The sequence below is a fragment of the Phyllostomus hastatus genome, unplaced genomic scaffold, assembly GCF_019186645.2.
Source record: "Phyllostomus hastatus isolate PE091 unplaced genomic scaffold, TTU_PhHast_1.1 phas_scaffold_78, whole genome shotgun sequence".
Taxonomy (NCBI): Eukaryota; Metazoa; Chordata; class Mammalia; order Chiroptera; family Phyllostomidae; genus Phyllostomus; species Phyllostomus hastatus.
The window spans coordinates 7,540,261-7,564,766 of record NW_025334041.1 but is presented as its reverse complement, the minus strand read 5'-3'; the positions used below and the strand labels follow the sequence as shown (position 1 = coordinate 7,564,766).

Sequence of the window (24,506 nt, the reverse complement as noted above, 5' to 3'; positions counted from 1 at the left end):
ATCAGATAGTCCTCCCGTGAGTGCAGAGGCGCTTTGCCGAAACGGCTTCCCGCCGAGTCCCTGCGTTGGTGCTGCTCCCTGGGCGGCAGCGGGCCGGTCGGGTGGCGATAGAGCGGTTTCTGCTTTCGGGCAGCTGTGGCACGGTGGCTCCTGCGCCCCGTGCCACCCACCGGTGTGCCGATGCCGCATCCCATTAGCACACAGGTGACCGCCCGGCGGGGACATTTCTGTCCCCTAAGAATTGACTCACGTTAGGATTTGGGGAGGGGCGGGGGGCAGGGAAGGGGGCAGGAGCCTGCCCGTTTGGGATCCGGTCAGTCCGGGAGGGACGGGCTCTTCCTCCCCCTTGCTGGGGTGTGCTGGGGGTGCCCCTGCCAGCGGCAGCCGCTGCCTTTTCCCCATGAGTGCCTGCGTGTTGTGGGGGGGAGTGGCTGGGACTTATTACAAAACAGGATTTTTTCAGAATATCTGTTTCCTATAAATCTCATGCTGGACAAGGGCCAAGAAAAGTTTGCTTAAAGGACTCCGAGCACTAGTTGGCCAAGTTCAGAGCTTGGTGTTGCACTGAAGCATACGGAAATTTTGGTCTCCGGTGTTGACTCAGAGACCCGCAATGTCTCGCGGTTCAGCCCAACGGCTCTTTGAACACCTTCGGACCCCCCCCACTGGAGAGAGCCACACTGACGAGTCACGGCCACCTGCCTCCACGAGGGGGACTCTCAGCGCAGGGTGACTTCACACTGGGTGCATGAGCTAGCAACAAAGTGTGGTGATGGAGTAAAATGCGAACACCCCCACTCTCTGAACCCCAGCTCTGAGGCATTGGGCCTCTCTGCTCATCCTCAGAACCCCTCTGAGGTGGTGGGGGAGGGGAAGCCCCCCTGAGTGCCAACGCGGGGGGGCACGTGGGGAGACGACATGTGCGGGAAATGCAGTGACTGGACTGAAGGACCGACATAGGAGAATGATTGATGGTCATTCGACTCCGCACATCTTTATGGAGCGTTTATGCTAATGATGGCCCGAGGCCCCGAGAGACTGGAAAAAACACTTTTTTTAGTGAACAAAGAGAGATTAAATTATGTTCCAGATAGTTTTGAAGGTAGATATCTTTATTGCTTTAGAGTTCTTTGAAAACTGACGAAGTCATTCAAACCGTACATATTAACCCTTGGTTTGAATATTTGATTAATCAGAACATAGCGTTATTCCTTGACTGTGCTAGATTATATGTATGAATATATATGAACACATATACACACAGATACACACGTGCATATGTAAGTATACATGCGGCCTGTCCAGAAAGTAGCCGGCGATGTACTATGAAAAAGAGAGACATTTATTGAAGGAGATACAAGATACAAGAAGCATTGCACATAGGACAGTGATGCCTCAGTCCCCTTTGAGGTGGGCACCTTGGGACCTTGCACAGTTCTCCCACTCGCCATCAGCTGCCCCATCGTATCTTCCTGAATCTTATCAACAGTCTGAAATCTCTTCCCTTTCAAAGATGATTTGAGTTTGGGGAAAAGCCAGAAGTCACAGGGCCCAAATCTGGGCCGTAGGGGGGCTGAGTCACCTGGGTGATGTGATGTCTCACCAAAAACCTCTGCACTAGACGTGATGCAGGAGCGGGTCCGTCGTGATGAAGCTGCCAGTCACCAGCTGCCCGCAGCTGCGGCCTTCCGAATCATGAGCATGGTTTCTGCGGGGGAGTGTTCAACCCTAACACACACTCTGATGCATATTTGCTGCCCTACTCGCTCAGTCGTTTTGAATGTGACGGCCACACAGTGCACATGCTCACTCAGCAGCATGTACCACCCCCACCGACTAGTCCAGTGAGGTCGTCATTGTTCACACCGGTGCGTTCCAGTCCACGCTCCTTGGCCGCACATCGATGCTGCACAAACCATTCTCGTTACATTGACAATGGCTGGATTTTTCCTGATAGACCTCGTGTGGTTGTGTTTCATGTAACATCTGGGTAATAGATCTAGGTTGCAAGCTGCCTTCTCTCAACTGGAGAGCCTAGAAACCTGTGTGACCGTGCCACCGAACTGGAACTTGCGTACGAGCTGGGGGCGGGCGTGCGCAGGGGCACTCTGAGCACGGGGGAAGAGGAACCGACACTCGTCTTCCTGGCACGGCGGCCTCTCCTCTCGCTGCCTCCTCACGCTCATGCTTACCTGACCCCTGCCTCCGTCACGCAGCTGGGGTCGTTCCCAAGTCAGTGGTGACGAGGTTGCCTTCAGTGTCCTCTGTCCCCCTGCCCCTCCCCCTCCCCACCCAGGGCCCCAGCCAGGGTGGCTCCCAAGTTCAATGTGCAGATAAGCCACACGTAGATTCTGGGGCCTTCCTCCAGAGACCTGGACTCCGCAGTTCTGATGGAGACCACTGAGTGTCCATTTTTTTTTAAAGATTTTATTTATTTATTTTTAGAGAGGGAGGGGGGGAGAGAGAGAGAGAGAGAGAGAGAGAGAAACATCAATGTGCGGTTGCTGGGGGCCGTGGCCTGCAACCCAGGCATGTGCCCTGACTGGGAATCAGACCTGTGACACTGGGTTTGCAGCCCGCGCTCAATCCACTGAGCTACGCCAGCCAGGGAGTCGAGTGTCCATTTTTAATCGACTCATCCAGGGACTCTACGGCCAGTTTTTGGAAACCGGTTCCCGTCTGAGGTTAGGGAAAGGGACAGCTGTATAGACGCAAGTGAATTCCCCACTGAGGCAGTGTGTGCACTAGTGGGTAGGTGCAGCGGAAACTCTGTTGCTGGTGCAGAACAGGAACAGGTCAGCTCTCACTTGTATAGCGTTGTTTCTGTGGGGCGTTCCCGTTAACCGTGTGTGTGGAAGTGCTACTTTTTCTCATGTCCTCTTCCCAGTCAAGCTTCCCCCAGTCACCTGATCAGAATGAATCACTTATTCTTATGTTGCTTACTTGTATCACATCCCTCACTCCTGCCTACCCTGAAGTTCTATTAATTATTAACATGGCTGTCTCCCCGACTGAACTTAAAGCTCCTTTGGGGCAGGAACAGTGTCCGATTCTTCTCAGCAGAACAGCACCTTGCACACAGTAGGTCTCCATGACTATTTGGTGAAGAAATGCCACGTTTGTAAGTCCGGGCCAGCCCGAGCGCCGTTTTCCAGGCCGTGAGGCAGGGCAGGCAGGCTTCCTCAGGAAACCCATTACGCAGCTGGGATCATCGAGGCTTGGAGAAGTAAAGCCAGGCAAACGCACACTGCACGTCGGCGAGACTCGGGGCTGCAGCTCAAGCCTGGGAATCCTGCCTCTCCCAGGGAGGTCCCACGGAGGCAGATATGTTGCAAGGAATGCCTCCTGACCGCAGGGTTGAGAAAGCCCCTGAGCGGGGGGGTGGGGGTGGAGAGAACCGGCAAGTCACTTCCCTGGGGATTCTGGCTTTAATAGTCCTGGGGGTTCAGTCAGGTGGAGTCCTGCCCGGCGCCTTTGGGTGGGACAGGCTGGCCCCTGGGTTGCTGCCAGCCTCTTCACGGGACGGACTCCCGCGGGGATGCACTCCGTGTCCGGTGGTCTTCCTGTGATGGGCAGCAGCTGCAGGACGAAGCTGCTGTGACGTGTGTTTGTGGATTCTGCAGCGTGAGCCAGCGAGATGTAGCAACGTGACACAGCAGCCAGGGTTTTATGGCTGACTAGCTGGGCTCCAGCAGCATCTGGAGGAGCCAGGGACGAGCAGGGTGCAGAGGTGCCCCAGCTCCACCCTTTCCGTGGCCGAATCTCTACAGTGGTTCCTCCTCCTGGCCACGCCCGGCCAGCAGTACCTCCCTGGTCCAGGGCAGAGCCGTCCTGGGGGACTTCAGTTCTCTCTCTCTAGTCTGCCAGATTCCTACCCACCCCTTCCTTTGCCTGGTCTCAGACAATGTAAAGTCAGGCTGAACTGCCCTGGCCCAGCTGGCTGGGGCACCGTCCCATGCACCAGAATACTGTGGGTTCGGTCCCTAGTCAGGCCACATGCCTGGGTTGCAGGTTCTATCCCTGGTTGGGGTGTGTGTGTGTGTGGGAGGCAACCAGTCAGTGTTTCTCACACTGATCTCTCTCTCAAAATCAACAAACATACTCTCTAGTAAGGATTAAAAAAATTCAAAAAAAGTCAGGCTGAACCGATTCTGCTTCATGGGCCTTCACACAATTCTGGTCGAGCTGATAAACTGTTGTTCACTCTTTAAATGAGAATCCTTAAAAAATTAAAAAAACAAAATCAGCCGGGCATTCCACTGTTCCTTTATCATCTCCATCTTTATTTTTTCACTGTGTTATTTTTCTTTCTCTGTCATTACCCCAGCGTTTCCATGATGTCGCCTCTCCCCAGGTCTTGCGGCTTGTTTTTCTCAGTGTCCGTTTTTAATGCTGGGTTGCAACCTGATAATGACATGCACGGACAGAATGGCAGGGGGTGGCGGTTCTTCCCCCACAAACGTCGGGCTGGACGTTCGGGGCATGGAGTGTCCAACGGGGACCTCTCTGACGCGGGCCGCGGTGGGCGAGCCGGTGCAAGGCCCGAGCAGGGCTGCCTGTGCTCGTGACGAAGGGGTCAGGATAAGGGTGGCTGGGGAGAGCTGCGGGGCCAGCTGAGGGCAGTGTCCAGTGCCTAGGTGGGGGTTTAGCCAGTCTTTGTCACTCACGGCGACGTGCTGATGTGATTCAGCCTGGGGAGAGAATGCCCAGGGGAACGTGAACAGCCTGCAAACACGTGGGAAGGAAACACGACCTTGCAAGGACAGAGAGGAGTACGAACCCCAAAGCTGCAACACGTCTGCAGCCCCAGCGTCCCTGCTGGCCCCTGCCTCTTGCACACACTTCCAGAGAGAACCCCAAGGTGGCTGTGGGGTCTCGGCCCCTCGGCTTCTTGGCTAGTGCCTCCCTGTGAGTGCCGGCGTTTTCCCCAGACCCCTTCAGCCCGGGGGCCCCACTGTGGGGAGCGCACTTGCCTAGCTTCCAGCCGCATGTGTTGGGATCGCGAATGGGAAGGGGGTCTGGCCTCGGACTCTGTGGATCCCAGCGCTTTGTCTTTGGGTCTCGGTGTCACGAAGAAGGAAGACTTGCAGTGAGGGACTTTCCGCTTTCCTTCCCATTACCCGTAGGGGTTCAGCATCCTCTCACCCCCACCCCACCCGCCTTTAACACTCACCTCGTCTCTGCTCACCAGGCTGGGGTGGGTCCCAGCCTGTCGGGTGGAGACGTTGGTCCTAGAACTTTCTCCGGGTGTCCTCAGCTCTCCTAGCCATGCAGACTTGTCCTGCACTGGAGTCTGGTCCCTCAGAGGTGGAGCTCGGCAGGCCTGGGGGTTAGTAGCCCTCGGGGCAAGGGATGGCCAGCAGCGGTATCTCCCGTGAGTCTCAAATGGTAGACAGTGACAATCCTGGGGTCTCGTGGTCTCTAGGTAGCTGGCACAGTGGCTGGTGCTGAGAGAAGGTGACCTCTGGTGGTCACCAGATTACTTCTTTTTAAAAAACTTTTTTCCCAGATTTTATTTATTCACATTTAGAGAAAGAGGAAGAGAGGGAGAAAGAGAGGGAGAGAAACACCAATGTGTGAGAGATACATCGATCAGTTGCCTCTCATGTACCCCCTAACCAGGGACTCAGCCCATGGCCCAGGCATGTGCCCTGACCGGGAATTGAACCAGCGACCCTTCGGTTCACAAGCCAGTGCTCAATCCACTGAGCCACACCAGCCACTAGATGTGCCATTAATCTGGTGGTCACGAGATTAATGTAATAATCTCAGCCAGTGACGGTGTACAGTTGTGTGTAAGGACTTACATGCGTCGAGTTCTCTCGGCATCGCTTGATGGATTTAAAGAATTTTGTTTATTTGGCTACTCCTTACTAGACCTTTCAGGGCTAGGTCTTCCTGATCTTCTCAAACTTTAAATGTTGGGGGGCCCCCAGACTCAGCGAGGATGTGTTCTCCCCTGACAGCCCTTCCCCAGGTGATTTTACGGAGGCCTAGGACTTAAAAACCACCTCTATGCTGGAACTTCCCACGCTCATGTCCGCAGCTGCCTTACCCCTCAGGTGTGGACTTGTATATCCAAATGTCCACCTGGCGTCTCCACGTGGGTGTCTGAGAAGCATCTCAAACTTAACACGGCTCAAACAGAGGTCTTGGTTTCTTCCTCCCTCCTGCCTCAAATCTAGTCTCCTCCAACCAGAAATCTCAGTGGCATTTTCTCAGGCCGTCACCCATGGGCCCTTTATTCTGCTTTCTCTTACACTCTGCGTTCGATCTGCTAGCAAATCCCGACGGCAAGACCTTGACACGGTATCTGACCGTGTCTAACTACCTCCACGATCACTGCTGCCTCCGGACAATAAAGTATCAACCAGGGACCACTTAAAAGCACACATCCAGTTATTTCACGGTTTTCATGGAGAACCCTCCAGCGACTTCTCGCCAGAATGCAGCCTGAATGTAACCGGGTCCACCCAGGTCCTACTGGTCCTGATGCTGTTTCTGGCCTCACCTCCCAGGGCATCCTCCCATCACTCTGTGCTCCACCCACGTCCCTCGACTCCTTGCTCGCCCTGCACAGCACCCTCTCGACAAGGGTGTTAGTGTTTGCTCTTTCCTGCACCCCCAACGCGCCCATCCACTATCTTTATGGACTCTCACCGCTCCCTTCTGGTCTCTGAGCAAATGTCTCCTTGCTGGAGGGTCTCCCTCTGGCCGCTCTCCCCCGTAGCCCCGTGCCTCATCCTTCTGTTCCCTCATCCCGCCCCCTTGTCCCCGAGCCCCTCGTCAGTGCCCACCGTACGGTGCCTGTGTTTGTTTCCCGTCCGTCTCCCCGGGGAGGGGGTGCCCGCTCTGGGAGGAGGTGGACTCTCCGTGTCACGCTGTGACCCCAGGGTGGGGGCAGTGCTGGGCCCATTCCGTGAAGAACTGTGCCATTGGTGCTTAATAGTTTTTACTCAATAATGTAGAGGTCTAACTCTTTCCCTCCAAAATAAATCATGATTTTTTTTTTTTTACTTCACACTCTGCTTTTGCTGCGGTGCTGACCTGCCTTTTTCATTGCTCACGAGACTTTGCAAATCAGTTCTGGCGGAGCAAAAATCGTGCAAACACAGGGGCTGAAAGAGGAAATGCTGTCTCCGGGGACCAGTGATACAATCACAGCAACATAGATCATAAGCGGCAATATCTGTAAAATGAATTGTTTTCTATAGAAAACTATTTAAACAATAGATATCCCTGTTCCCACTCAGTAGCACAAAATGACTGGTTTTCGAATGTGAACTAAAATTCAGTCTGTTGGTATTTTATGCTTTACCCGAACCATCATCCAGACAACAGGCCAGCAGGGTGGGTGTGAATCCCACGATTTCACAGTGCGAGAAAACAGCGGCACGAAGTGTTTTCCCACAGGACACACGAAGGACCCCCCCGTGCTCACAGTGCCGAGCGCGCGGCCCCCCCGGGGTCTGGGGTGTCCTGGCCTGCCACCCCGGCAGGAGGTCCCCGCTGTGGGGTGTCACAATGGGGGTCGGATTCCGCCTCCGTGAGGCAGCTGTAAAACAAGCCTGTATTTTAGGGGTACTACTCAGTGGCTCCCGTCGTGTCTCAGAGCCACGATGACCTGTGCGACCCCTGGGGGCGTGTGACATGTGGGCAGGTGGAGATGGACCTCACCCTGCTCTGAGACCACGTACAGCCCCCGTGGCACTGCAGCTGCTATGCGGGAGGTGCTCTCGCGGTGTTTTCGCTCTGCCCTCTCTGGGACTGCAAGCTCTTCTAGGGCCGGAGGGGGATCGGATCCAGTTTCTCTTCCCAGCAAAACCTGGCTGCAGCAGGCGCTCAGAAAACCCTTGTTAAACAGATTCATGGAGCTTCAGTCGGGTGGGTTTGAATTCTGTGCCGCAAAGCTGTAACCTGCCGGAAAATCCAGCCGTGCAGACAAAACATCCCTTCTGTCTTATTTTAGATGTTAAACCTTCTGTGAAGCTGTTTTATGGTGAAACCCCTTTAAAAACCAATTTCCTTTTTTTTAATAGAGCACATGTCATGAATGCCTTTACCAACAAGTTTATGTTCATCTTTTGTGGGTGACGAGTCACTTTCTGGATCACACCTTACTCGGAAGTGGGTTGTTGGTAAAATCAGCGTTCGTTGATGGTTTAATGAGTTTTAAAGTGGAAGCTAATGGGTTACAATTGCGTTCTGAAGCTATGACAGGAGTCGGCGGCTTCCCGGGGGGCTTTCTGGTGTCTGCACGTGGCCCGTGGGGAAGGCGGGGCGGTGAGCACGGGCGGCTAATGGCCCTGCTGAGTGGTCCGACCAGCCCCCCCCCCCCACGGGCCTGCCCTGCCGTGGGGGATGCCACCCAGCGCCGGCGTTTTCAGTGCTGCGACCGTCCAGCCAGCTGGGGGGCTGCTGCCCCCTTGGCCCCCTGCCTGTCACTCCTCAGGGGGCTGGACACCCCCCGCAGGGGGCACCCGTGGGCATGCAGCCCGCGAGCAGGGCCCCTCCAGCTCCCAACACATTGCAGCGCCCTGACCGCTGCCCGGAAACCGGACGGCAGGAGCCGGCTCCGCAGCCGGCCGTCCCTGGGGTCCCTTTGAAAGCCTCTGTGATCGCTGGTGGTCGGGGGTCAAGTGTGCAGACGTCTTTAGAAGCGTCTCACCAGTGACCAGAAAGTCACTTTGTCAAGATGACGGATGGGGGCCCGGAGCAGCGCCTCCGCCTGGCCCGGTCCCCGTGATGTCAGCTGCATTTCCTCGTGCAGATCAGGTGTTTCTGCAGCTCCCAGCTGCGTGCGGGGCTTTTACGGGCAACCCCTGAGCGGCCCGTTCTGTTTCGTGTGAGAAACTGGCTCAGTGGCTCGCTGTGGACCCACAGGAAGGAGGGGCAGGTGAGGGCCTGGTGAGTCCCGCCCATCGTGGTGGGGTGAACGCAGGGAGAGAGGCACGTGCTGACCAGAAGTGGTTGGCCATGGCCGGACACCCGGGCGGGGCGTGGGTGGGGGCTACGACATCCCGCACCTGGGTCTCGGATGTGTTCCCCCCTCCTCAGTAGAGAACCGCTCATGTGCACGAGGAAGAGGGTCCGTGGAGCTCTCAGCGTCTCTGCAGAGCCAGAGCGCCCAGCTCCTTACATTGGGCTGAGTCAGGAAAGGGGTGGCCAGAGTAGCCCCTCCAGTTCTCCTGCCTTCAGTACGCCTCCCAGCCTTTCCCAGGGACGATCTTCTCCCCTTAACCCTCACCCCACACTCTCTCTGATGCCCCTGCCCACCTGGCTGGCGGCCTCCGGGTCGTGCCCCTGACTGAGGGAAGCCAGGCCGGTGTCCCCTGAGCCGTAGATCCTACTGGTGGTCACAGCTTCTCGAGAGTTCAAAAGAACTCACCAGTAAAGCATGCAAACGTTCATAAAATTTCATCTCTCCTCTCCTTTCTGTTTTCTTTTGGGGGGCAGAAGCAGCAGCTAATTCATTATTTGTCATGTGCCGGAGGGTGCCCAACGGTGGAAAATAATCAGAGATGTTGGGAGAGGCAGCTGGACGGCTTGTGCATGAGGCCCTGTGACTTTTGGGGACCCCTCCCCCGGTTCACACCATCCGGTAGATGTCATGTCCTAGCTGTTCGGGTCCCTTTCAGCTGGGTACACCTGGGAATGTGGGCAAAATAAAGGAAGGATGCTTACAGTTGCTCCCCCGGCACCCGTACCTGGCGCCTGTCCCCTGGCAGACGGGGCTGTGGTTCACGCTCTGGTTTCCCAGGCTGCTCCTGGGAGCCCGAGGACGGTGGCGGGCCTGCCCTGTGACAGGGTCCACCGGCGAAGCCACCAGCTGCCCCGTGTCCAGCGTGCGGCAGTCACCCTGACGTGGGGCGCCACCGACCCCTTGCCCGCACGACGCACGCCGTGATGAAAACCAGGTGGAGCGGCCGTCTCCGGGGCTACTGCTTTTGTTTGGGGGTTATTTCTTGTGAGTTCCGCCACCTAGAACACTCTGGTTCTGTTGCCCCGCACGACGACGACGCGCCCCGAGGCGCCACGTGACGCTGCCCTGGTTTAAATCAGGGCTGCGCTGGACCGGCCGGGACAGTGTGGCGGCTCGTGTCCCTTTTCTCTGTGCGTTCCGCGAGAGAAGGCCAAGCACATGCATAAATAAATGAATTTTAAAAAGCCAGGCCCAACCCTCTAAACTGCAGAGGGTCCAAAACGCTCCGTCCAACCCACCAACCAGAGCCCATTAAAAAAAGAATTGAGATGCTAGGGAAGTTAAAGACATAAAGGGCCTCCTTATTCGTCCCCCGCTGCTTCCGCTGGCACGTGTCACGTTTTCAAGGCATGCCACCAGCAGAGCGCCGTCACCGGGCGGTGCACGGGGGCCATGTGTCACCCGCACGTTGTCTGCGCCCCTGAGGACCTGGGCCCTCACCGCACGCCGCGGTGCCGGCCAGACGGAGCGGCAGGGGCCTTTGCTTCTTCTCTCTGCCACCCCCCGCCCCGCCGCCTTTCTCTTTAATCTCCCTGTGTTTTGTGTTGCAGGGAAGTGAATTTCTTCATGGGATCTGACTTGTTGCAAAATAATCGGGGGGCCCCAGTGGGCTTCATAAAGTCTTTCAAACGGCTGGGCTTCAAGGGCGGCTTTGTTTGGAGCTCGCCCTGCTCGCGGGGCCGGACGGGGCCGGAGGGGGGGGCCGGAGTCCGGGTCTGGCGGGTAGGGGCTCCCTGCGCCGCGACAGGAGGAGGAAAGAATAACACTGGCAGACGTCGCGCGGTGAGCTGTGGGACGCGCTTGTGAGACGCGGCCACACGAAGACTTCAAAGGTGGGGCCGCGGGAGGCGGCCGGGCTCTGGGAGAGACACCCCCTCTGCTCAGATCCAGAAACAAACAAAGGAGAGGACTTGGAAACCCTGGGTCCAGGTTTCGGTCCGTCTTGCAAAGGACCAGGGACTCGCAGACCGAGGCTTGTTCTGAGTTTTTACGTCAGAGGCTTCATCTGTCTTTCCCGAGGTGGGAGCCCTGCTCTTGCTCCTGCATTCCAGATGAAACCACGAACCGCCAAGGATGACAATTCTGAGAATGAGGAGCCATTAACAGAGGCACGCATTTAAGCTCCTCGCTGCCGGGGAGAGGTGGCCCGTCCGAGCCTCTGAACCGAGCTGCGCAGTGCAGCGGTGGAATCGCCAGCTCCGGTCCCTCTGCCCTCGGCGGCCGCGCAAACCTGAGCGTGGCCCACGGGAGGAGCGTTCTCTCACCCCAAAACAGAGGCGTAAATCAGTGCCTTCCTCAGGCTCCTTGCAAGGGTTAAAAAAGGACATACGTGATACGTGTTCATCACCGTCTGGAAAATAGTAGATTTTCTATTGAACTTCAGGTGTTGTTACTGTTCTTCAGAGTTCAACGACATGTCCAGAAAACGATATGCCCCTTCATTCTGTGGCTGGAGATGGCTCCGCTCTGGGGCTTTGACAGTGGAAGGGATCTGCGAAAGCAGAGAAAGGTCGGGGTTCAGAAAGCTCTGGACGTGCTGATTTACGTTTCCAGCAGGGGCTTGGGTGCCTCCCACCTCTCTTGCTGACCTGTCTCGGCTGGGGAAGAGAAGAGAGCTTGGGAAACCATTCTCCTGGGGGGGGCAGCGTGGGTCGTGTTTCCCCCCCATCAAACGTGATCTCTTCACTTAGAAGTGGTTTTGTTAGTTATTTTTTTTCTTCCTCTCCGTTTCCGACCCCTCCCTCCAGCTCCCCCCCCCCGCCCCCCCCGCCGGGCAGAGAGTTGCAGCCCAGAGCCGTGCACCGGGACTCGAGGGCTTTGTAGTCGACCCAGCCGCCTTCGTTTTCGCTCCCAGCTCGTTCTGTGCAAGAGTTATGGGGACGTCACTGGTGCTATCAGTAACAAAGAGCGAGCGAGTAAAAGCTTAATTAAAATAATAAATTATCAGTCAAATTTAATGCTGCCCCTGGCAGCCCCTGAGCTGTCTCGGGCGCCTCCCGCTGCCGGGGTTATTTTCTGAGCCACGAAGAGCGGAGTGTGCTCTCAGGGGGGCAGGCTGGGGCAGGTGCAGGGCTGCGTCGTCTCCTGTTGGAGAGGTCGCGCCCGCTGGCAGAGGCTTCCCCCCGACCCTGCGTTCCAGCGAGGGAGTTGCCTGGCTTTTGCATTTTTAGTTATCCATCCACGGGGTGACAGGCAGTGGCACCGGCCCCCTCGGGGTCTTCTCTTTCAGCGCTCGCCTACGTCTCTGCATTCCCGTGGGATGTTTTCAAGTCAGGTTTGGTTCCCCGAGTTCTGGCCCGAGGATTCCCTTCGCACAGGGCGGGGAACGTGCCCGGCGACCTGCCGTGGCCGACCCAGGCGATGGGTGCCTTTCCCGAAACTTCCCAGACTTGTTCAAGTGCGCACTCACCTCTTCCCGAAACTGCAGTGGTCATGTGGGAGCTAACCTAACACCGATGTGATGTGCCCACACATTGTCACGCGGTACCCTAGCAACTGGCCCCCCTGGCTGGCCCCCGAATCCAGGGCCGAGAGCCGGCCTGCCTTCCCCCCGTCCACTGCCGGCCGCTCTGCGAGGGACCCGTGACACTTTTACACTCATTGTGGGCAGTTCCCCGGCCCGTAAATCTTAAGAAACCTGTGTGATGAATGAGATAGTGTGCAGAGAACCATGCTGTGCGAACATAAAGGATTATTCTTCTATTGATGAGAAGTTTTATGATATTGCCTAGGAGAAATTCCGACCTGTGTTCAAAAGCACCTTCAAGTTTTGGCTATTTGGGGGCTGGAATTGGGGTGCCGTGGGGGCACCTCCAGGAGAACTTGACCTGCGTGAGTTCATTCACGGGGAGATCCCAAATCCCAGGGAGAACAGGGCACTGTGTGGGGTCGCCTTCCTTGGGAACCTGGACACAGACCTCCGTATTCCTAAAAAAGAACTCCTCTGTGAGCCATCTCAAGACTCTCGAGTAATGAAACACAACTGCGTGTCTGCCCTGAATGAGTTCTTCAACACAAAGAATTTAATGAAGGGTCAGAGCACCCTGCCTGTACTCGCCGACCATGAAGGCCGTCACCTCGAATGAAACTGTCTTCTGTAGGTGTCACTGGGTGCCAGCAGCGGCCACCGCCTGTGTGCGACACCTGCCAGGTCCACCGTCTTGTCTCCTCCAGGACCTTGGAAGTTTCTGGAGGGGCGGTGGCAACTTGCATCGTGACTGCTTCGTCATTTGCACGGCGGCACTGAACAGGAAGGCCCGTGCGTGCGCCACGTTCGGGCTGCTCTCAAACTTCTGCTGCGAAGCTTCGTGGCTTCTCAGGGTTGCTGGGCATTTCCCCCCTGACAGTAGCTGGTGGCCAGGGGAGTAGTTTATTCAGGATCAATATGGGTCCGCCTCCCCACCCCCAGGACCATATGCATTTCAGTAGGGCTATTCTTGAAGGCAGCAAAATCTAGAGGGCCACTTCCCCAAGGGGACCACAGTGATGGGGTGACAGAGAGGCTTGGGGGGGCAGTCACTGGTACCTCTACGTCCCCTCCCATGACACCACGACTCCCTGCCCGGTGTGCCTCACCGGCACATGGAGTATTGTTCATCTGGGCAGGAAGACGCATGACCACCTCTCGGCCTTCTTGATTCCCTGAAGAAGGGGCCAGCCCCCAGAGTCCGCTGGTCTGCCCAACGGCAGCTGCCTGCCTCGCAGGCAGGCTTTGCTTCCGGAAGACTGGGCCCGAAGGAAAGTAATGCCACCTTCTGTGCCGCCTTCCCAGTGCGGCTGTGGCCGTGGAGGGTCGGCCGGCAGGCCACCGGGCGCTCTGTTTCCACTCCTGTTCCAGAGGTCCGCCATGCCGCGTCAGTCTGAAAACAGAGCATCTGCCGGCTGACCTGTCTTCCTCCCCGATCACTCGCTGTGTGTTAGCTGCTGTGCTTTCCTCTCCAGATCTCTGTTTTATTATCATCTTCCAAATGCAAATGGAAGGTTAGGTATCACCTTCCAGGGTCCATAACAGGAGTGGTTCTGGATGAGCCTCAGAAAAAAAATATTTTCAAGGCATTGGTTTGACATAGAACAAAAGCATCTCGAAACATTTTATTTTTCTGGTTTCTCAGAGGAAAGCAAACAGGAAAATCTCCGTCTCCAGCCTTCTCCCGCCCCAATCCCCTCGGACCCCCAACCCTCATCCTTGAGACATCATTTCCCTCCAAGGTAGACCCTGGAAAATGCTCAGGAAGCTGTCGCACGTCTTGTGCACACGGAGCTGGGGGCTCCGTGCTGCCATCTAGTGGTCTACCTCCGACACAGCAAGCTGCTCTCCCGAGTCCCGTTTGAACTTGGCTGTGGCGGGAGCTGTGGTTTGGCGTGCATCCTGACGGAGCTTTGTTGCCAGCCATGGAGGGTTTTTTTTTTCATTTTCACTCCCTATGCCCCCTTTCATTTTTGTATGTTGACACTTAATTTCATGTGTCTCCAGAGGCTACACTTTGGGTTTGGATGTATTTGGTCTTTCAGAAAGGAGGCGGTTGATGCAAACGGACGCTCTCGACAACGGGTAAAGCACAGGCCGGGCGGCCCGGGAGAGCGCTAGGCTCCGGGAGGCGGAGACGGAGAGGGAAGCGTGCGACGCGGTTTGTCCCGCGGTTTGCTTCGCTCCTGTCCTGGCTCAGTGGGTGTTGCAGAGCATTCCGGCGTTTCCTTCCAGGGCCCGTTTGCCGCCATTTCTGTCGCTTAGATTTGGGGAGGCTCCAGCCCGAGCGGGAATCTTGGGGAACACTTGTGTGAGGTTGCTAGTCGGGCTTTCAGAGGTGTGATTGGCCGCGTTACCTGTCAGTCAGTCCCCAGATGGCACAACTTCCTTGCTACCAGGGTTCAGCGGGTGTCTGCAGACCCCCCCGGGGGTGGGGTGGGGATGATGCGGCTCCTTGGAGTTCTTCGGCTCCGGTTAGAGAGCTCATGCCACACTGGGGGGGACCACCAAGAAGCTACCCATGCCCCCTGGGGCCTCAGGGCCTGACATTGTCTTGTTCTGGTCTGTACCCTGAGTGCCTGGGAAGTACGAACGTGTAGCTGTTAAACGTGTAATATGCCTCTGGAACCAGACACACGTCTGCTCGTGTGACCCCGGGCAAGTTTCTTAACCTTGGTGCCTCCTCTGTAAAACGGGGACGATGGGGAATTTTTTGTGAAATGGTGCTCGAAACGTTCTTAGCCCAGAGCCTGTTATACAATCATGTTTAGTACGTGTGCACCAGTGTCAGAGGATGTTTCTTGAGTGACAAAGTGAAGGGAGAACAGAAGTAAACCTTGAGTCAGAGCGGAGGACACTAGGTTCCCCCCCACCCCCGCAGGTGGGGGCGGGGCCGGGGGCGAGGTGGGGGTGGGGGATGAGGGTGCCGATGGAGACAGACAAGTGAGTGAAGGGGCCCCGGTTCGCCGCTGCTCGCGGGGGCTGCTGGCTTGACGACCCGTGTTTCCATCCTTTCAGGGAAAGTGCAGCGAGTGGTCTTGATTAACCTGTGCCCGGACTGACTCTGTTGCTGCTGGACCCAGTTAAGGGGGTGGAGGAAGCAGCCTGTCCCCGGTGGCCCTCTGCAGTGGGTCCTTCTTCCTTGGAGGGCCGGGGATTCTAAGCCCGTGCCCCTTGTCCTCGCCAGCCAGACACCGGGGAAACGACCAGACAGGGCCGCTCGGGGCCACCGTGACCGGTGGTAGAATATAAAGAAAACTCCAAGGGCTATTAGAGGGAGAGAGAAAACCCCAGTAACCTACAGCTGAGGTCTAGGTTCGTTCCTGTGTGTGTACAAAAAAAAATCCAGATGTGAATCTATAAACCATCTGGTTGGAATAACTTTTGTGCTGGACTGTAATTACAAGCTATTTATTATGAATCTTGGGATCCCGTTATGGATCTTGACTGGCGCCCAGGTTTCAGATTTAGCTAAGAGTTGCTGTATTTAAGAGCGTGTGTGTCTTCCTTCCTGTTTATCAAACCCCAAATGGAGACTTCACACTCACTCTGGCCGCCCTTGGGGCACGGCATTCCCGCCACCTGAGTCTGCCCTTCAGATGCACGTGGGGGGTGGGTGGTCCTTCCCTAAGGCTGCAGCCAGGTCTGCAGAAGGCTGGGGTGGCAGATGCTCTGCTTGGGAAGGTGTTCACCTCAGGCGCCTCGGGGCGGATGGACCTGGTGTCAAGCAATGGCTGCAGGAAGCATGCTTCGCAAAGCAAAGCCACCGTTCACGGTGCCAAGCAGCACACACACACACACACACACACACACACACGATCGTTGTTCGGATCCCTTCTGTGGTGGCAGAGGGCACTGTGAGGTTCTCACATCTGCTTCTTTAGCTGGCCTTATGACCGTAGTAGCTATGTGTCCCATTTGTAATGTAAGGAGAATCCGAAAATGAACCGTGGGGGGGGTGGGCCGTGACTCGCAGTGTCTTCATGCCCCCATCCTTACGAAGACGAGGGGGTGAAGCGGGCAGCTTTGGAGGGCTTGGGGGCAGGGCGCCTGGGTTCCGGCTGCAGCTCAGCTGCTCTCCAAGGGGCCATGGGCATCCCAAGCCCATCTCGGCCCCGCTGGGCCCAGGAACGTTCCCCAAAGAGCCGTGGCTGTCAGCCCTGCCCGCACACGGGGATCCCCCAGGGCGCCTGGAGAAAACGCCCGGGCCTGGGCCTGGGCCTGGGCCTGGGCCAACTCGGGTCTGAGCTTCGGGGGCCAGGCTGGGAGGCGGTGCCAGGCTCTGCTAAGAACTAGGTGGGGCTCTGATTTGTAGCCTAGTGTGAGGACCATTGCCTCACAATATTTTGAGGACTTAATGAGATTAGTCCCCATGAGGGCCCTTAACACTGTATAGATGCCCCAAAAAGGGGAAGAGAAGACACTAGTTTCCTTGGGTCAACCACCAAAAATCACACACTGATGACTAATCAGTAAAAACCCGAAAGGTCTGCGTGACCAGCCTGCGAGAGCGGGTGCAGGTAGCTGGGCACCGACGCCCTCTCTGGGTGGCCAGGCAGGTCCTGGGATGGCTCCCCAGGGTACTCACCACACTGGCCTCGGGGGCCTCACCTGGGATGATGGCCCTGCCCTGTGCATGTCATCATCCAGTGGAAGAGTTTGAGTGACACTCTTCCCACGGTGGGCTCATTATGCCCATGCCGCTGGGGCCTTGCAAAGCCAAGAAGCTGGGAAATAACAAGAGCTTTTGGGACAGCGAGGCCCAAAGCTCCGTACACCTCATTCTGGGGGAGCGGTAACTGGGGGAAGTGGGGTTCTGGGACGCTGCACAGGACCATCACTTGGAAGGGGAGGAGGTGGCGATCTGGATTCATTGGAGAATGAGACCCTGGGCGCACCTTGGGGTGTGGGTGGGACTGCTAAGGAACGTGAGGGCGGCATAGAAGCTGATGAGTTTGATCTTAGAACGGGGTCAGGGCTGGGACGTAGCGTAGAGGCTTGGCTTGGACCCCCAGCCCCAACACACACACACACATGTGCACGCACGCACATGCACACACGCACACACATACCTGTTTTTGGTTTGGGACCAGCAATGACGCTGAAGCAGACGGGGCACACTTGTGACTCTCCCGAGGTCACTGTCAGAGCTGAGGCAGAATTTCTCCTGCTCACATGCCTGAAAGGTTCTAGGTTTACCTCAAGGTGAGAGAGCTGGTCAGCCCCTCCATCTGCCCCCAGTCAGGCCAGGACTGTGCCGTACCAGCAGCCTGAGTCAGAGCGGGGCCCGGGCCACGCACACGTGTGGGTTCACCTCGACATCCACCTCTCCTCCCGAGAAGCTGTATGACCCGGGGAAAGCCCTAGACCGTCTCTGAACAGCAGTCCTCTTGTCTGTGAACAGGGGACAGTGATAAGGGTCGCCTGGCAGGACCCAAGTAAGAACGGAAGCTGCGGCACCAAGCATGTAATAGACCCTCCTTAACAAAGCTCCAGTCTCCTTGAGGGTCTGGGGCAGGGTGACTGTGGTTCCCGTGCATCCCCTCCACAAACAGGAGTAGAAGTTCTGTTCGGCTCTTCTCCAAGGCATTGTGTCAGCTCACCTTTCAGGGTAAAACCAGAGATGCAAATACTCACCCGACTTCATTAGCATACGGCTAATGGGATGCAGCTGCCCCCGGGCTGTGCAACACTGAGGGCTGTGTCTCTGCTTGGCACGGGGAGTATTTTTTTTTTTTCCTCTTACTGAGCCGATTCAGTCCTCAGCTTTGTCGTTATTTGAGTTGGAACTTTAGATTGCTGCATTTTAATGCACTCTACTATTAAGGATTGTTGGACGGCAGTGCGCAAATATTTTTGTTCTCACGATGCAGTCCTGGCCCAGGTAGCCCAATGGGCAAAACATGATTTACGCAAATATTATGGTTTCTATAGTGCATACTAAAAGGAAACCCTAGAACAGAGCGGGAGAACCCCCCCTCCCCCCGCCCCTTAGTCTTTGGTTATCTAGGTCAGGTTGGCTTGTAAAAAAAGAGACTTTTCATCCCCTCTCGTCTGCCCTTCGTCTAAAAAAGCCCTGTGTTTCTGGACGGGTATTTCTGTTCTATTTCAAAACCTTTTGCTGTCATGGAGGTTTTGTGCCAGGGCGAAGGGAAAGGGGGGCTGGGCAAGCGTCGCCGAGTGCCGGGAGTCCGGGGGCTCCGTGCGAAGCTGGTCTCACGTGTCTCCTGTCTCTCTCTGCCCAGAACAAGGAGGTGACCTGTAAGAGGGAGAAGTGCCCCGTGCTGTCGAGAGACTGCGCCCTGGCCATCAAGCAGCGGGGAGCCTGCTGCGAGCGCTGCAAAGGTGACCGGGGTCGGGGGAGGGGGGGGGGGTGCGCTTCTGGCCGTGGCTGCAGACGTTTCCATTTCTGTTCCTCTCGCCTTCCTGTCCACGCAGCCTTCGGGTGTGGGGAGGGAACAGTGTGTGTGCACGTGTGTGTGTCGGGGGCGGAGATGGGGCTCTGCTAGCGGAAGTCTGGAAGTAAGGCGAGCATCTGCCTGGTGGGCTTGTTTTCCAAGGCAAGTCGTTGAAATCGCACGGAGGAACGGGATGCCCGGGCACGCCGGTGCGCACACACGCGCAGGCACTTTTTGCAAGAAAGTTTCAGCACTCCGTTCTCGCCAGACCCCTCCCTCGCCCTGCCCACCTCAGCCAGAGTCTTGAAGCCCAAATTTTATCATTGTGGTCCCCGTTAAAGTTTCTCTTTCCTTCCCAATTAAATGTACGTTGTCTGTCTTCCAAGCATCTCCAAAGGACTCTCCCTCCCACCTCGTCCCGGTTCCCGCGGCCTGCGGCGCATGCGCCCCTTGGACGCCCGTTTCCAGTCTAGCACCTGGGACTCCGCTCAGATCCTTCCGCCAACCTGCCCGGGTGCTGCCTGTGCTGCGTCCGTCCCCCAGGCCTCAGCGTCACTTTCCCGTTTAAGGTCCCCCGGCAGAGGGAGATGCACACACGCGCACTTCAGTGGTGTGTCGCCTGCTGTGGGAGGGCAGGTCCTGGTGATGCTCTGGGTCACCTCGTGTGCGTTAGTGTGCGTGTAAACGGTGCCCCACAGAGTGGGGCCCTCGGGAGGCGAAGTGAGTGCATGGTTCTGGGCATGGACTCTGGAGCCCCACCGCCAACTCCTAATCCGACGGTCCTGGGTTGCAGAGTGTTCCCCGGAAGGTCGTGTCCACTCGGAACCACAGAGTGTGACCTTACTCGGCAGTGGAATCTTTGGAGATGTGATTAGTTAAGATAACATCCTAGTGGATTAGGGCAGCCCCAGAGCCAACGTGACTGCTGTTTTTGTTTGGAGAGAAGACAGACAGACAGAGACACACGAGAAGGTGGCCGTGTAACTGGAGAAGCAACGCAAACACCTGGACTCTGCTCCCCGGGAGTCAGACTCACTGGTTCTGGGGAGGGCTCCAGGCCTCTGTCTCTTTAAAAAGCTCCCAAGGGATTTAACCCGTAGCCTGGGGCTGGGGGTGGGACTCGGAAAGAGTTCTTGACCTAGTACCAGGTGATTTCTGCCCCCACAGAAGAACATACACACCAGGGGGATGTCAGACAAGGGAAACTTAAAAAAAAAAAAAAGAAAAAAAGCTCTTATAAAAACCAAGTAAACAAACTGAAGCCCCCCTTTTTTTAGTGACAAACCCATGAGTCTCTATTCTGTGAAGACCCTGTGAGCTTTTCAAAACACACTGTTATGCAAAATGCTCATGTCCAGTACGAAGACCAAATTGTTCATGATTATAGTCATTGTGAACTATAGTAATTTTTTGCTCACCCCCCTCCCATAAACAAATAAGCAAACAAAAAACAAGAGAGGCGGTGATGGGCATTGTGCTCCCACAAACCAAGGACAGACTCACCTGGCGGTGACACTAGGGACCAGGTGAAGGCGTGAAGGATGTCCCCCCCAGCCCTCAGTGGAGCATGGCTGCGCTGACACCTTGACTTTGGACTTACGGGCTCCAGAAGTGTGAGAGAATCAATTTCTGCCGTCCCAGGGCCCCACGCTTGTGGTCATTGGTTACAGCAGCCCTGGCGCACTGATACCCCATCTTTTCCCTTGGGCAGGTGGAGACGCGGAACCTCCCTCTACCCCAGTTCCCTCCCCTGTAACGTGAGGGCAGCAATTGTGGGAGGGACTCCACGGGGAGATACTGTCTAAGGGTTTAGCGCAGTGCCTGGTGTGTACATGTTTCTCAAGTATAGTGGGTGCTCTTAAACTGGTTGACAGACTTGACTGTAAAAACACATTTTCTGAATCCTTTTGGAGCAGGGTTTTTCTCTGACCCTTTGCTCTCCTCCTGTTTTGATTTTTTTTTATTATTAGAATATAAGAAATACAGTAAAATAGATAATGGCCAAGAAAATAGAACTCTAGTGTTCAAGTGCTGGTGAGTGCTTATCAAAACTCTTTCAATTGTGTAAATAAATGGGGTGAAGGGACTTGAACCAAGAACTGGCTAACCACCCCCTGTCCCTTGTTGGGACTTTGACTTTGCTCTTTTTTCCTTCCAACGTCTCTCTCTTCCTTCTTCCCTCCCTTGGCGTATCTTTTTTTCTGTTTTTAGCTTTTGTTAGAGAATGACTACATGAATATAGTATCATACTAAAAATTTAAATAATATGGGGGAAAGAATATTTTCTGAGCTGCAAAACTCCTCTTTTCTCTGAAATAACAAGTGTTATCAATTTTCTGTGTCTTCCCCAGACCTCCTTTCTGGGTGTGTTTCAGATACATGCACACGCATGTAATTTTGTTTCTGTGGTTTTATTTTTGCACAAAGGGAATGAAACCGTACAGATTCTGCAACAGTTAAAAAAACATCTCAACAATAACATGACTTGGAGATTTTCTCATGTCACTTTGTTCGGGCTGTTGTTTGGATTCCAGAATGCAGATGCATAACAATGCAATGAACATCTTACTGACAGAGGTTTAGATGTTCAGCGAGCATCTTGCCACGTGGCCGGGAATCCGCTTGCCCTTCCCGTCGTGGCCGTTGGTGCACCTCTCTCCAGGACGGAGGCCTGGATGTCGAAGTGCCGCGGGAAGAGGTGTGTACCCATTACCTCGTAGTGGGCGGTCCCCAGTGGCCGCCAGAAACGGCAAGGCTGGTCTCCTTTCCCATTGCTTGAGAGTTTTAAGCTCTTTCTTCCCCAAAGAAGACAGAGTAGAAGAGGGAGGGCTGGTATTACACATGATGACGTTTAGACAAGCTGTCTGATTTTTCCTTAAAAACCTGCCTGTTGGCCCATGCACTGCTCACGCGGCCAGTTCCTCCTCTCCGACTGCTGTGCGCATGCTCCCTTCCCAACTCTCGCTGGTTCTGTTCTGGATATTTTCCTCCCCTCCCTGTGGCTCGGCAGGAAATGGAATCAAGCTCTTCTTCATAAAGAACATAGCTGAGGCCATGAACTGCTTGTATGTTTTTCGGTGACACATAGAAATCCCTGACAGTTGTCAACAAGTTAAGACTTGTATGATATTATTTTTGCAAAATTTAGCCCCATGCTGAAGAACTACAGGTACGGAACCAATTCAATGTAGAACATAGGCTGGGTGGAGAAAGGTGGGAATGATTTTCTTGCTTCTTAGTTCCATGAGAAGTACCATTGCCATCCTCTTCAACATCCTAATTACCAAACGTACTCCACATTGAGGCATTTGAAGGCTCTTGGAGGTTATTACTTTTTGTTTGTTTGGATATTTTCAATGTGAGGGAAGCATGCAGAGAAGAAGGCATAGTATTAGCTTATTCTTTCTTGGACAGTCTACTAAGAACTTTGGACCATTTAAAATTTCCATTATGAGCTGGTATGGCTCAGTGAATTGAGCGCCGGCCTATGAACCAAAGGGTCGCCAGTTCAATTCCCAGTCAAGGCACATGCCTGGGTTGCAGCCCAGGTCCCCAGTAGGGGGCACTGGAGAGGCAACCACATGTTGATGTTTCTGTCCCTCTCTTTCTCCTTCCCATCCCCTCTCTAAAAATAAATAAATAAAATCTTTAAAACAATAAAATAAAATTCCCATTATTATGCTGTGTTTATATTTTGCTCTGTGTACTACCGTGTATTGGAGCCACTTCTGTAATTGGTGTTAATAGTTTAGTTATGATTACTGGAGCCTAATTTCATTTCTTTAAACCATTACAGAAGTTCATGTTCATTGCATCTCGGTATTCGACCATGACCGTTTTTCAAGGGTTTTTCCCTTGGGTCGCTCCCATTCTTTGTCTGAGGCCCGGCTGCTGGTCAGGAAGGCAGCTCCCGAGTGAGGACACTGTGCTTGTGGAAGCCCCGGCCCCGGCGGGTTGTGAGGTGTGAATGACCGGGTCGAGTTTAAGACTTTTACCCCCAGCCGCTGTCTTCACAGAGTCCAGAGGGCCTTGTTTCCCTCCCACCATGCTGCGGACTGGGTCAGTTAGCTCATGCTGGTCACTTAGTCCTCACCGCAGCAGGTACTTTCTGTCTTTCTCATCTCACCTGGGAAGAAACCAAGGGCCCAGAGAAGTTAAATGATCAGACCAGAGGTCAACCAAGGGTGTCTGTGTCTTCAAGGAGATGGCTGTCCTGGAGGGGACAAAGCGATGCCTTTCGGTGGGGTGGGGGCTGTTATCCAGGGGAGGAGGGCAAGGGGAGGAGGACAGATTGTGGGCTAAGGGGTGGGAGCGTGCTGGGAAGCTGTTCGCTTTCCCGAACAAGAAGGAATTAATCACCTCCGAAGAGGGCTGTTCGGGGCAGGGCTGGGGGCGGGGACCCTGGTGCACACAAAGGCATGAAATAGTTCTTAGGCACCGCCTGCCACTTATGATCGCCTAGGGAACTTGTTAAAATATCAGTTCCTGGGCTTCCCTCCAGATCTACTGAATGAAAACAAATCTGGAAGGAGTTTTTGTTTGTAAGTTGTTGATCATCTGGGGGAGGGTAGAGGGGTCAGACAAAAACGTAACAGAATTCTATCGTGATTTCTGCTTCTTTTCCTCTGAAAGAGATGTTGATATGAAAAAAGGCAAATCTGTTTGAGGACAGAAATATGAAAACTCATACTTCCAAAAGGATTCTTGAGGGTGTGTGTGTGTGTGTGTTTATGCACTTGTGTTCCCATTTGCTTCAGATCGCTCCTGTGATTCATTTGTTCATTCATTCATTCACTGAACAAGTATTTACCAACCCAAATGGTCGGTACCTATGTCCTGGCATGGCTTACCAGTTGTTCTTAACTTTTAGGAAGCCAGAATATTCCTTAAAAACAAAGTAAGTAAATTATAACTAACTTTCCTCAAGCACCAGTTTTAGATGTTTTTCAGATTACTTTATGCTAATAATGGTGATACATTTTTAGCCAACTAACTACCTAACAACTATGCAGAAGATTAATCTAATTTGAAAGAACTCAATATTGATTGATGAAAGCAAATGAGATCATCAGGAATCAAACAAGCAGCTTTGGCAGCTTTTCTGTGTTTACTTGGATTGAGAACTGCCCTTTAATTCGGGGTGCTTTCATAAACAATAATGCATTTGCTATCTGGGTATGTATATGTTTATTATTAGTGGATATACACACACAAGGTGTGTTTCAAAGACTTAAAAGTCAGATTCCATCTTCTTTATGTAGAGCATGAAATACTAATTGTCTGCAATACTCTGATGAAAGATAGAAGAAAACAGTCTTTTGTTTGTCAGGTGGGGTTTATTTTCCGCCGTCTTCTCTTGTCTTTGATTCCTCTGTGCTGTGTCTTGTTCTTCTGTGAGTTGTGATTGCATGAGTTGCATTTTTAAATAGTTTAGCTTGCTTTAAAAAATACTCTATGATGTCTTAGAAAATGAAAGGAAAGAGGTAAAATATAAATATTTGCATACCAGTTCCCAAAATTAGGGCAACCTCCCTAAGTTCCGACAAATAAGAGTTGGAGAGCAAAACACGCGTGGAGAATTCTCACTTGTATAGACCAAGTACTGTCCAAAGTAAAAGGGAGCCGTGAATAATAGCCAAAGATGGAGCCTTATTACTTA

The 24,506-nt window shown here is 54.2% G+C and overlaps 1 protein-coding gene across 3 annotated transcripts in view; it reads left to right on the top strand.

The window, feature by feature from the left end:
* Nucleotides 1-24,506, top strand: part of BMPER (BMP binding endothelial regulator) — a 214,440-nt gene that overhangs the window by 13,245 nt on the left and 176,689 nt on the right. For all 3 annotated transcript variants that reach the window (XM_045828881.1, XM_045828880.1, XM_045828882.1), the window contains exon 3: nt 18,695-18,794. In XM_045828881.1, coding sequence (XP_045684837.1) covers nt 18,695-18,794 — 100 coding nt within the window. The remainder of the gene's footprint in view (nt 1-18,694; nt 18,795-24,506) is intronic.